At 38.4% G+C, this 14,044-nt stretch overlaps 1 protein-coding gene across 1 annotated transcript; it reads left to right on the forward strand.

The window, feature by feature from the left end:
• Positions 1-994: 994 nt before the first annotated feature.
• Positions 995-11,831, forward strand: LOC117388901 (ATP-binding cassette sub-family G member 4-like). The gene is made up of 13 exons (XM_055230377.1): positions 995-1,117; positions 1,514-1,626; positions 1,740-1,877; positions 4,883-5,028; positions 6,038-6,161; positions 6,298-6,412; positions 6,494-6,636; positions 6,994-7,080; positions 7,169-7,337; positions 7,424-7,524; positions 7,608-7,766; positions 9,145-9,263; positions 11,606-11,831. Exons 1-13 carry the CDS (start codon positions 1,000-1,002, stop codon positions 11,829-11,831), a joined length of 1,758 nt encoding a protein of 585 aa, XP_055086352.1. The 5' UTR covers positions 995-999.
• The last annotated feature ends 2,213 nt before the right edge of the window (positions 11,832-14,044 follow it).

Here is a 14,044-nt window from a genome sequence, read left to right on the forward strand (position 1 = left end):
TGTTGAGTGGTTACTTTTTTTTTTTTTTAACTATTTTTATTTAACGTTACTATTACTTGTGTACAATTTTTCTCACGTACACTTGTACGCGGACGACACAATCCTTTATACGCACAGCCCTTGTCTTAACACTAGTGTATCTCTGCTTCAAAATAGCTTCACTCTCCTGCAGCATGCTTTTTCTGAACTTCGCTTAACTCTAAATGTGCAAAAAACAAAAGGCATGATCTTTGGCAGAAAACTCCCTCACAATATCTGTCTAAATATTGTGACCCTGGACGGTGCAGAAATAGAATTTGTCAAGCATTATAAGTACCTTGGTGTATGGCTAGACTCGTCCCTAAATTTTGAAATGCACATTAATAGTCTGCTTACTAAAGTGAAATCACGAATAGGCTTCTTATACCGTAACAAAGCATCCTTCACACACTCTGCTAAAGAGCTGCTAGTTAAAGCTACAGTCCTTCCTATTTTAGACTTAGGTGTATTTCATATTCATTTTGGTTTAACAAAGACTTTTAGCGTCACAATCGTGTTTTAGTCGATATGTTGTGATTGTTCAGAGCCATTAAACTGCACATGTCTCTGTGTAAATGTAAATGTGGAGCTCGTATAAACTGTGGATGAATCATAATGACCAATGGAACATGACTGATGTGTTATTCAAGTTGGTAAAATGCACAAAACAAAATGCACTTTATGTTCATTCATCTTCAATAAATGGAAGATGAATAAAAAAATGAAGAAAAAATGTATATTTATTTTTAGAGAAAATGGGGTTGATAATCAAGTGTCTCCTTTATTTTTCACTGAATTCTGTTGAATCGATCTGAAATATATCATATCAGTTTGTATCGAATCGACAGTGCACTGTATCGAGGTATGTATCGTATCAACGACTTGATGAAAATGATACGCAGCCGTCCTTATAGGCATCTTTTAAGAAGTGTACGCAGAAGGAACTGAATCAAACCTGACGTTGTTTTTGACAGAGACTGCATGTGGCTGTGTCTGCTGAACAGTGGCACCAGTGTCCTCGCCGGGTTTGCAGTCTTCTCAGTGCTCGGCTTCATGGCAAAAGAACAAGGTGTTTCTATCTCAGAAGTGGCCGAGTCAGGTACAAGAGTATTTTGTATACTGTATTTAACACGTGCATTTTACCCCATGTCTGTGGTCATGTTATTCAATACTGTTTGTACAACTGGAAGGAAAATACAGTGAAAAGATCCTGCAGTGTTTGTCAGAGCCTTCACTGCCACCTTCAGACAAAAGTTCAGAACTGGATTAAAATACATTTCTATATGCGTTTGCTGCACTTGTTTTCATAAAAGTTTACAGATATTTGCATTAAATAAAATAATAAATCACGTTTCATTGGATTTCTATTCCTATTGATGACACTGAGGATGATGGTCAAAGAGTTCAGTTTGGACAGCTCCAGACTCCAGTTTTTACGTTTCTATTCATCCATCAGTGACATCAGTGTTTAATGAAAAGTGTGATTCTTTTACAGGACCGGGGCTGGCCTTTATCGCGTACCCACAGGCCATAGCGATGATGCCCCTCCCTCAGCTGTGGGCCATCTGCTTCTTTATGATGCTCATCCTTCTGGGACTGGACACTCAAGTAAGTATAAAGTACAGTATTCTCTCAAAATACTTCATATATATTCACTAAAATGATGCAGTATAGATTTAAATGGTTAAATTAATTATTATCGTGTTGTTTGTGATGTCCAGTTCGTTGCCATGGAGGTGATCATGACGTCCATCATAGACATGTTTCCCGCGGTGATGCGTCGGCCCAAGCGTCGCGAGCTCTTCCTCCTCCTCTTCTGCCTCACCTGCTTCGTCCTGCAGCTGGTCATGATCACTGAGGTTTTTATTCACTCTTCATTTAAACTATAGACGTGTCAAACTCAAATTCACAGGGGACAAAAGTAAAAACTGAGACAAATTCACAGGCCAAAGTCAATATTTACTGAAAAATGGACTGCACCTGATGTGTAATGTTTAACCTTTTCATGTGGAAACAAACTTTAGAAAATCTGGAACAGCTCAAGCTTCATATCACAAACAAAACAATTATGAGAAAATAAATTAAAGACAAAAAAGAATAAAATAAAAGACAAATCAGTAGTATTCATTTCTTATTTAAACTAATACTTTTGTTTTATTTTTTTGTATAAATCTGCCTCCCACCTTCTTGAAAGCTTCTGTTTTCTACCTTTTTTTTTTGGTCATTTTTGTGGAGTGCTGGAATTAATTTGGCCGAGGTGACTAGCATCTGGGTCGCTAATGAGTCTCAACAGAAAAGGAGGGTCGCTTGCCGGACTCGACTGCACACCAGCGCACTAGCAAAGCACTCTGGGATTTGTCATATTAGTGGTGCAGTATATACAGACGGGACAGATCTAATGCATTTTTTTATTTGATTTGATCTTACAGGCCAAATATAATTACACTGGCCTGGATGGGCCTTGTACCTGATGACCACTCAGTCTGGGACACTGAAGCAGGTAAGAACGAAAACTCTTAGAAGGACACGTATAGATCCAAACCCACTAGTGCACGTTTACTGTTTCACTACCTCAAATTGCATTAAAATGTAATGTTCTGGCTCTAGATCACATGTGTCAAACTCAAGGCCCGGGGGCCAAATGCGGCCCGCCACGTCCTTTTATGTGGCCCGCGAGAAGATAAATTAAAAGGCATGACTGTCATTTTAAAATAAGTCTATGCTGCTTTAATTTGTGCACTGACAATAAACTAATGAGATTTTCCCAGCAATTGGAATGTTTGAAATGTTTGCAAATGATCATCACAAAATGTTCATGAAGAGGAAAACTGTGGGTGTGGAAGGAAGATGGAAGGAAGAAAGGTGAAGGTGAATCCAAGTTTGTCCTTTGAGGAGAAAAACCTGTATGTTTTTTGTGTTATGAGGCACATGAGGCCATATTTGACACCAAACATGGAGCTAAGTATGAAAAAGTGAGTCTGCAAGAAAACTACAAATTGTCCAATAATTAAAAGGCTGTAAAAGGTCGTATTTGATGCAGTGCTGAAGGTCTGTGAGCAGATGTGTCCCGACCAGATACACACTTAGTTAAAAAGTAATTGCATTTATTTTACATGACATTCGGTTACATTTAGTGATATTTACACTGTCGCAGTCACATCTGGCCCTTGATGGCAGCCATTTTGCAGATGTGGCCCTCGGTGAAAATGAGTTTGACGCCCCTGCTCTAGATAAAAGAACAAAACATTATACAATTAGTGTTTGGCAATTTGTTTCGGCTGTGACAGTTTTTTGGCCACGAATCTTCCAGCACATTTGGAGGCCTGTTAAATAGTGCCACATTTGTACGATATTGCAACATTTGTTTGTTCACTCATAGATTATTTAGTCGACCACAAACGACAATGAATCTGAGGCCGGTGACGTTTTATTATGTTCTAATTTGTGCCTGGGTGGAGTGAACATTGAACATGTGAGGTGTGAAATATTTTTATATTTTTTTATATCTTTCTCTGACACTTAATTCTTTTTAATTGCTTTTGATGTAATGACAACTCCCAGTTTACCGGTAATTGTTTTGAAGTTGCTGTGTGTCAGATGATTTTGGTATTTGAATGACAAAATATGCAGATTATCTTACACTCGTCATACACTTTTTGTCTCTCTTCTGCAGCGCTTCGTTCGTCTCTGCAAACCCAATCCCGAGTACTCCCTGAGCTCAAAACACGAGACAGAGTTGAACCACACTGAAGACTGTCCCTCCAAGTGAAACAATGTGAGACGTTACATAACCGCGAGTGTTTTCCTAGACGTGTATTTTTGCTTTCTATTGAACCCGCTTTATTTTAATGATACAAAAAATGTTTAGGAATTTAAAAACTTTAATTAAATAAGAGTGAAAATAAACTTACAATGTCGGAAGTGGTTGATTACACTGTGCACACAAATCAAATCATGCAAGCCCCACATGCAAACAGACAACTACTAAACAACTACGCAATCCTAAAATAACATTACTCAGATATTTAAAGTATAGGCGAAGTATAAGCGATTACTATTATAAGAAAACAGCCAAAGCTTAAGGAGAAAGTTTGAAGTTATCACAAAACGAGTGCAAAAAGTTAAGGCAATTTCAAGCACAGATTTTTTTTTTTGATACCCAAAGTCACAAGGCACAATTAAAGGCAAGTTTGTGCGAGCCTGATTTACCATCCCGATGATATGTCAACACGTATTTAAAGTTAGAAGAGAAATACAACCCCATTCATTATCTCATTCAGACAAAACAAAGCGAGTACAGAAGTTAATCTGACCATATTAATCCAAAAGAGTTTGAGCTGGACGGTTGGGCTTTAGTTCTGCTGGTTTACGTGTCCTTGGTATTTAGGTACGAACCTGAAATAACTGCATTTGTTTTACTCGTGTTTTAAAGCATTTGCGCAGATCAGGCCTGTGCATGTAACTTTATGACCACTGATATTTAGCGTGTCTAATCCAACATCTAAAATAAATGGATCATATCTAAACAGTGACAGAAAATACTTCCCTGAGAGTTTTAAGGTGATATTTGTCCCTTTGTGATTGCTATTTCTCCCTCTTTGGATGATATTTCTCCCTCTGTGGTGATATTTCTCCCTCTGTGGGTGATATTTCTCCCTCTGTGGGTGATATTTCTCCCTCTGTGGGTGATATTTCTCCCTCCGTGGGTGATATTTCTCCCTCTGTGGATGATATTTCTCCCTCTGTGGGTGATATTTCTCCCTCTGTGGTGATATTTCTCCCTCTGTGGGTGATATTTCTCCCTCTGTGGATGATATTTCTCCCTCTGTGGTGATATTTCTCCCTCTGTGGGTGATATTTGCAGGTGGCTGAGATAATGAGTGCCTTGGGCCTGTTGGACTGTGCCCACACCAGGACGAGTGCCTTGTCTGGGGGGCAGTGTAAGAGACTGGCCATCGCTCTGGAGCTCGTCAACAACCCCCCTGTCATGTTCTTTGACGAGCCCACCAGGTCAGACACGATCTATAATTACTGTATATTTGTACTGCTGTTTTTATGTTTATTTGTTTGTTTTTTGGATAAGTTTTTGCTTAGATTTAGTTAGTCAAGGTTAGTCTTATTTTTAGCCTCATGTTTGAAGTGCATTTTCTTCTTTGCATGTGGTTTGTTTATTTTTAATCACCATTGAGACCTACCACAGTGGGAATTACTTAGAGTTATGCTCCTGTGAATATGACATTACTAATAAGAACTGCATATAAAGAAGTATACATAAGAACAGTGGTGGTCTCTGTTGAGGTTATGATCTTGGTTTAGTTTATGTATTTAGTTGGCACTTGGTGTAAAAATAAATCTATAGTATAAGGGTTCCAGGGGTCAAAATATGTCTATTATCTGTTTTGTCAACTTGTTTGTTTGTACAGCACAGTTCATACACAAAGTAATTCAAAGTGTTTTAAAGAATAAGAAAGACATTAAAATCACAATACAACAAATTGAAACATTAATAATCATGAATAATCATCATGAAATTTACATTAAAGGAGAAAAGTGCAGAATAAAACTCTTTCATTCAGATGCACAGATAAACAGAACAGTTTGAGTCTGGATTTAAATATTGTCAAAGTCGAGGCCTGTGTCACATCTTCAGGTTAAGAATGTTCAAGGTTTAAACTGCAGAAAACTGAAACAATGATTCTCCATGTCCAGTCCTGGTTTAGTCCTGGTTTAGTCCTGGTTTAGTCCTGGTTCAGTCCTGGTTTAGTCCTGCTTTAGTCCTACTTTAGTCCTGGTTTAGTCCTGCTTTAGTCCTGCTTTAGTCCTGGTTTAGTCCTGGTTTAGTCCTGCTTTAGTCCTGCTTTAGTCCTGCTTTAGTCCTACTTTAGTCCTGCTTTAGTCCTGTTCAGTCCTGGTTCTTGACCTGAGCACAGGACACATGTGTGAAGTACTTCTCAGTGAAGTATCTGTGTACTTTTCATGTGTGAAGTACTTCTCAGTGAAGTATCTGTGTACTTTTCAGCGGCTTGGACAGTGTCTCGTGTCACCAGGTGGTGTCACTGATGCGCTCTTTGGCTCAGGGAGGACGCACCATCATCTGCACCATCCACCAGCCCAGCGCCAAACTGTTTGAGATGTTTGACAAGGTAAAACACAAATTATTATGCACATTTTTACTAAATAACTTGGACCTAAGTGTTTTTATAGACTATTGTGACAGTTATAGCCCTAATATTGTTTAAATATGAGTGTTTAATTCTGTGTTTTCGTGTTCGTCCACAGCTCTATATCCTCAGTGAGGGCCAGTGTATTTACAAAGGCTCGGTGCCGTACCTCATCCCGTACCTGAAGACCCTGGGCCTGCATTGTCCCACCTACCACAACCCCGCTGACTTCAGTAAGGCAAATCTATAAAAAATAAATCAAATGAAATAAAAAGCATATGTATTATTAACTTCTTTATTGTTTTGCCGTGCAGTCATTGAAGTGGCCTCTGGAGAGTATGGGAACATGAACCCGGTCCTGTTTGAAGCGGTTCAGAGCGGATTGTGTGCTCTGAACGAGACGAAAAGCCTCAACCAAAACAATGGACACCAGATCTGTACCACGACCAACCACAAGGTGCACGAATAAAGATTAAGCACCGAGTATAGACTTTTATTTAGCATTAAAACTACATTTCCATACGATTATATGTATCTGGTAACTTCACAAGACTGAAAACTGATTATAGTTTTATATAAATGTGTCCTAGAATCCTTTTTATCATTTTTTTTTATCAAAGATGACAACATATAAGACATTTCTGAATAAATCTCTTGCCGTCATAGTCACGATTTGGCATCATTTTGGTTCTGAGGAATCGAATGTGAAGCTTCAGACTTATATCACGTGATAATTAAATCAGATCAGCTGTAAACACTGGTTTCTTTTCCTTATTTGCATTTGTAATTATAATATTGTGTTGTTTTTGTCTAGATGGAAAGCCATACTTTTGCAACCAGCACTTTAAAACAGTTCTATATTCTGTTCAAAAGGACGTTTATAACAATATGCAGAGATCAGGTAAATATTTTCGAATAAATCTAACGCTAAATAAGTCACACTGACATATATCTACATACATAATAACATTTCCTCGTCCCACCTGCAGGTTTTGACCCACCTCAGGATCATTTCACACATCCTGGTCGGTGTGGTAACAGGTTTACTGTATCTCAAAATTGGAAACGATGCAAACAAAGTCTTAAACAACACCGGCTTCCTCTTCTTCTCGATGCTCTTCCTCATGTTTGGAGCGCTCATGCCGACCGTCTTAACATGTGCGTTTTAGATCCACTACTGAACCATGAACCTCCTTTGCAACAGAAAAAATACTCGAGTTACATTTACTTTTGTTTCCCATCAGTCCCTCTGGAGATGCCTGTGTTTTTGAGAGAACATCTGAACTACTGGTACAGTTTAAAAGCGTACTGTCTGGCAAAAACCATGGCGGACATACCCTTTCAGGTGACTTCAAACTCGTCCTTCACTTTCCAGTTCACTAAATAAACATCTAAACCCACTCGTTAATACTTTATGTCGTCCCCCAGGTGCTGTGCCCGGTCCTGTACTGCACTATCGTGTACTGGATGACGGAGCAGCCCCCCGAAGCCGCTCGGTTCCTGCTCTTCATCGCTCTGTCCATCTGCACGTCTCTGGTGGCACAGTCTCTGGGGCTGCTGGTCGGAGCCGCCTCCACCTCTCTGCAGGTTCTAGACTCATTTCATTCATTCGTTTCATTTATTTATTCATTCCGAGCGCAGATTTGTTCCTATACAAGCTGGAAAAGGAGCGGGAAGAAGAAAACGTATTAAGTCCCACCCTTGTCTTCCATTAGAACATAAATGAAATGCTTTGTTTAAACTTCCTATTCAGTTGAACAGAAAAACAAATAAAATATATATATACACCTATACACATGTACATATACAAACACATAGACTCATGACAATAAATGCAGCAAAAGGTCAATAATTAAGATGCACAGTGTTACTATAAGCAACATGAGGCATTTCTGAATTGAAAGAGAAAGAAAAAACAGACCGACAATGTTAAGAACAAGAAAACCACAATGAAAAGGAAATAAAAAGCATAAAGTAGAACCAACGCTGACTTTATAGATTTTATACTCCACTGTATGTGACAAGACGGGAGATTAATCACAATTGGAACAAAAATCGAACGAAATACCGTAAATTTGGGACTATAGAGCGCAACTGAATATAAGCCGCACCAGCTAAATTTGAAAAGAAAATCAATTTTGTACAAATATAAGCCGCACCTGAATATAAGCCGCAGGTTTTTGTGTTGTAACATGTGATATTTACACAGAAAGACGGTACACAGAAGGTTTTTTGTGTTTTAATTTAGGAGCTTTTTTAATTTAGGACTTTTTTTCTTCTTTTTTTTAACTGTGTCTGAAAAGCATCAGTTCATAATCTTTCCCCATGTCTCACTTTTGCATTTACTGTTAGAGCGCCCCCCAGTGGCCGTTAGGCAGTAAAAATCTATAAATTAGCCGCACTGTTGTATAAGCCGCAGGGTTCAAAACGTGAGAAAAAAGTAACGGCTTATAGTACAAAATTTACGGTAATCAGAATAACCCAATTGTAAATAGGACAATAAACTATGCAGTGTATTTTTTTTCCTTTTTAAACGACATTTTCCCTGGAGTTACATGAATAAAACCTGCTAACCCTGTGGTTTAGACCAGACTAAAAACCCTCCTCGTCTCTGTGGTGTTTGGTTCAAGCTCCGCAGGATATTTTAGGGTTTTATTGTTTTATTTTTATTTTCCTCAGTGTCATGTTTTATGTTCATCTGTTTTTGTTCGTTGTTGTTTACGTGAAGCACTTTTAGCAGCTTAAGTTGTGTCTTAAATGTGCGATTTAAATACAGTTGAATCGAATCGAAACCTTTACAAATGTGTTGAAAAACGTGCAGAATTTTGTATTTACTCATTAATATTGCATCTTATCTTAATCAAAATCACATGTTTTTAGAGTTTTTCTAAACAATTTCCAGCTAAATCTTTCAGTCTTTGTACTTAGTCTTTTGTTCTTTTGTTTTTTTTCTTCTTTTTTTCAGGTTGCCACATTTATCGGTCCCGTCACTTCCGTCCCAGTGCTGCTCTTCTCCGGTTTCTTTGTCACCTTTGATACGATCCCCAAGTATCTTCAGTGGAGCTCGTATATGTCTTACATCAGGTGTGTCCCAGAATGTCCTCTACACTAACTTTAAACATAACCCTTGGACGTAAAACCCGTCACATGGTTTTTCACGTGGATTTTGGGCTATTGAATTGGCATTTTATTTCCAGTGTTTCTTAACTTCTCTTGCTCAGTGGACTGTATTTTCTAAACTATACATCGCTCTGGAGTATAAGTCGCACCGGCCAAAAAATGCATAATAATGAAGAAAAAAACATATATAAGTTGCACTTTTTGGGGAAACTTTATTTTACAAAATCCGAGACCAAGAACAGGCTTTATATCTAGAGAACAACAGGCTGAATAGCATTTACTGTGGTCCTTCGTTTACGTTCTAAAAATAACCCGCAATAGGTGAAATCTGTGAAGTATCAGCTTTATTTTTTACAATTATTCTCTATGTTTTTGGCTGTAAAACCCCTCACCACACACTTTATACACTTTTCTCACACAGGCGTTAACGTTCTCCATGGAAATAAGTTTTATTAAAGCTAAAGGAACCACATTTCCACAGAGACAGGCCAAGTAACATTCAGGTTTGTGGAGATGCGAGCCCACACACAGTATGGACACATGTTTTTTTTCTACTTTTTTCTGCAATAGAACCGTCCGAAATGAAGAACATCATTTTTTTTTTGTCTATTTTTGGCTAAAGAGTTACATGGTGGAGCTTTAAATACAATTAGCTCAATTAATTTAGCAGATTTAGCGTGTACAGTCGTTTATCGCGGGGGTTATGTTCTAAAAATAACCTGCAAAAGGTATCAGCAAAGTATCAGCTTTATTTTTTACGATTATTCTCTATGTTTCTGGCTGTAAAACCCCTCACCACACACTTTATACACTTTTCTCACACAGGCATTAACATTTTCTCACATTTCTCTCTTGTTTAAACACTCTCAAAGTTCAAACCTTCGTAGATTTTCAAAAAATAAGTGCAGTATTATAGAACAAAACCAAATACTACACTGTACTGTAAATAAAAATGACAGCTTTTAGAAATACTGTAACAAATGTAATTTTAATGAGCAACGTACAAGGTTGGACACATAAGAAATGATTAACAGTGACTCAGGTGTATTTCACAGTTCCTCTGACCCCACCTCTTCCTCTGACCCCGCCTCTTCCTCTGACCCCGCCTCTTCCTCTGACCCCGCCTCTTCCTCTGACCCCGCCTCTTCCTCTGACTCCACCTCTTCGTCCTGGCATCGCTGTAATGTCCCGTAATGTTTTTTTTCCTGTAGTCACTGATAGAAATGTTCGTTTCTGATGCAAGCGTCAAAGAGGAGAAAGAGACTGAAATATAAGTCAGAAGGGTTTAATGAGTTCATCACAGGTAAAGTTAACAATGGAGCACCGGACTCTCAGGAAAGGATAGGAAGAGAGTCCTGAGATGTTTGTCTTTCCAGCTTTTATAGGCCTCCCAGTGTGTGAGGCGGGTCTTCCTCTCGGCAGCATGTGATTACACATTAAAAACCTTTTGGCAAAATCCCTGAATGTGCGTTTTTAAGTCAATCAATCTTATTGTTTTATGACCCTCACAGGATGGGGGCACTCAGTCCTTGGTGAACAGCGCCACAGATAAGAAGTGGCCCTGGTCCTAGATGTTATCTTCTTGGCCCCAGTGCTGTAGATTGCTTTACGACCCTCTCAGGGTGGGGGTCTTTGGTGAGCAGGGCTACAGGCATCTGAGGGTAGCATTACATTGTTAAAAAAAATACCTTACATCACTGATCCACAAACCTAAAGCAGATCCATCTGCACGATCGTCTTGTTGCAGTTACAAACGTTTTTGCTCCTTGTTAAAAATGATTGCTGCTGTCGTCCTTATGTTATTTTTCTCCTTCTTTATGTAACGAACTGAAGATTAATTTATTCCGTAATGGCGCCCCCTACAGGTGCATAACTTCTACCTTCCCTCAGCGTGTCCAGAATTGAACTTTTTCTGTGACAGTTAGTGTCTTCCTCGGGCTTTTGGCGTCTTTGTCGGTGCAGAAAGTTTCATCGACATTGTGGGTTTTGTCGGTGGAGAAAACAAATTGCAAACGTACAGCACTTCAGAGTCACACTGCGATCCAACATTTTACCTGGAATGTTTGACAGTAAGGCTTTAAACTTGATTATATTTCCATGTGGACCAGCAGGTGGCGCCACTAGGCCAAGTTTCAGGTCAGATCTGCAAAGAATCCATGGTTTTTGAGCATTTTTGAGTAATAAAACACCTGTACTCTTAACCTGTAATTGAATAAATGAAACATAGGTAGTACAGTTAATGCCATACTGTGGAACATTCATGGTAAACTGTGTAGTGATTGTGATACTCCTGCCGGTGTTTTCAGGTATGGTTTTGAGGGAGTGATCCTGTCCATCTACAGCATGAACCGCTCGGAGCTGGAGTGTCCGGGGAAAGCGTGCCGGTTCCAGCAGCCAGAGGACGTCCTGCAGCTGATGGACGTGCAGGACGCTAAGCTCTACCTGGACTTCATCGTTCTGGGCATCTTCTTCCTCATCCTGCGTCTGGCCACGTACCTCGTCCTCCGCTACAAGATCAAGGCTGAGAGATAGAGCTCGGTTTTGAGAGGTGCGGTGTCACTGATCATGAGCACAAACGTCAATCATTTCTGTTAAGTCTTTACGTCGCTGGGATGTAACACAAACTTCTCTTTTCCCTTTTGGAACATCTAAAGTCATTTCAAGTGAACTGTGTATTTATTATATTTGACAAACTTGTATCAGGCTTAAAGAAGAAGGGTAGACCTGCTGTAAACACAACACGTGCCTCTGATAAAACAGGGACGATTTAGACGTAAAAACACACAAACCGTTTTACTCTTTTACCTCAGACGTGGAGACAGATGAGCGGCAAAAACCTACATTAAATCAACCGTTTCCATGTGAAATACATTTTATATTTTGACTTGAGCTAATTTAAGCTGCAGCGAGTCCCGTCCCACCACTGTAAGAAACACAAATGTGCCGTACTGCGTCTTTAAACCTAAACCTGGTACTGTATTACACTGTATGAACTGTGCCTGAAAGACTGAATTCCTGTTTAAAGATAATTCTGAAAGACAAAACAAAGTCAAATACTTAAATGGTTTTGGAATAGATGTAAATTTTCTATTATTTGTGATATTTGTAGTTTTTTGTACTTGGATCAAGACACTGTAAATATATAATTTCACATTTGTTTTTACGTAGTCGTTTTGTAATTTGTAATATATTCATTTTTCAAAGTTTGTACATTATTATAGCATTTTCAGCGTGTGTCGTACTAACTCCATTAACCTGATCCAAACATGTTCTTTGGTGCTATCTGAGGTTTGATTGAATTGTGTTTTTAAAACCAAAATCAGGGGCACTTGGAAAACTACCAAAGACAATGCATCTGAAAACTGTGTAATTTAAGTTGTAAGTTGTGTCTCAAGTTGGTTTTGTGCGCTCTGTCTCTGCTCTGACACCTGTGGACCACATGAAAAGACACGTTACAATAAAAATAATACAATAAAAACTTACGGTGGAGTTGTTACTTGGTCGGTAGCGGCCGTAGATTTTAACAAACGCAGGCTTCAGGTTCTGCACTGATTTATTTAGAGTAAATTGTGGAGAACGACAGGTTTGTCTCCTGAAATATGAACACAGCCCATATTAAATAACTTCAGTTTATGTGTTCAGTTATTTAATATGGGCTGTGTTCATATTTCAGGAGACAGCCCATATTAAATAACTGAACACAGCTCATATTAAATAACTGAACACATAAAATGAGGTTATTTTAGTGTTTTTTCTTACCCATTTTTTATCAACACGATCAATTTGTCGACTGTTTTTAAGCTGCAAGACACAAACTGCAATAATCAACAGACGTTTACATTTTTTAATATAATACAGTCATTTTAAAATCTAAATTTAATCTCATTTTTACAAGCTGAATCACTTTAATCATAAATCCTAAAAATTAAATTAGAAACTGACCTCACTGAGAGTCTCTGGGTCTGGAGCAAACCCAAAAAAAAACACTTTTCTGTCCAGAATCACTGTGTTTGAAAAGTGTTCCTCCACAAAGTAGCTGGAAATAAATGCAAGTATAAGTAAAAAGAATGATTTTATGAAATGAATTGTGCTTGTCAACATCAGCGCACAGAGACGTGAGGTTTAGGCTCAGATCAGACTCTGGTTCGGGTCTGATTACAGATAAGGACTTTAAGATGGTAAAAGTGTATGGGCGTGGAAAAATAAGGGTATTCTGTAAAAAGAAATGTTACCCAGTTGAATATTGTGTGGCAGTATTGTATTTGTTGTTGCTTCTATTTATAAAGTGAAATTGATGCAGTTTAAGAGGAGAGGAGGGACCAATGGAGAGAACCATCGACATCTGCAAACACAAGGAAAACAAACTGACATAAATGAAAGTGTGTAACAGTGGAGCTATACGCTATTTATGTGACTTTAGAGCTGATTAGGGTAAGTAGGAATAAGAATGTCATTGTGTGCAGTGATTCTGTATCTGCTTTAGAAAGTATGAAATCTATTAGCAAAGGGGGGAAAGTGTCATTTGTAATACAATACATATAAAGTATGGTAGAGACGCTAGAACATATTTTAATGTATTGTGACATATATTCAAATAATATTCAAATGAGAGGGAAAGGCTGTTCCAACATATGCATCAGCAAGAACAAGAACTTATTGATTTTAAAACTAATAGAACCAGGACTGTATGTGAGGATTTATTTATTTTTTATTTTTTATTTTTTATTTTTTATTTTTTATTTTTT

Source organism: Periophthalmus magnuspinnatus, chromosome 21 (assembly GCF_009829125.3).
Source record: "Periophthalmus magnuspinnatus isolate fPerMag1 chromosome 21, fPerMag1.2.pri, whole genome shotgun sequence".
Lineage (NCBI taxonomy): Eukaryota > Metazoa > Chordata > Actinopteri > Gobiiformes > Gobiidae > Periophthalmus > Periophthalmus magnuspinnatus.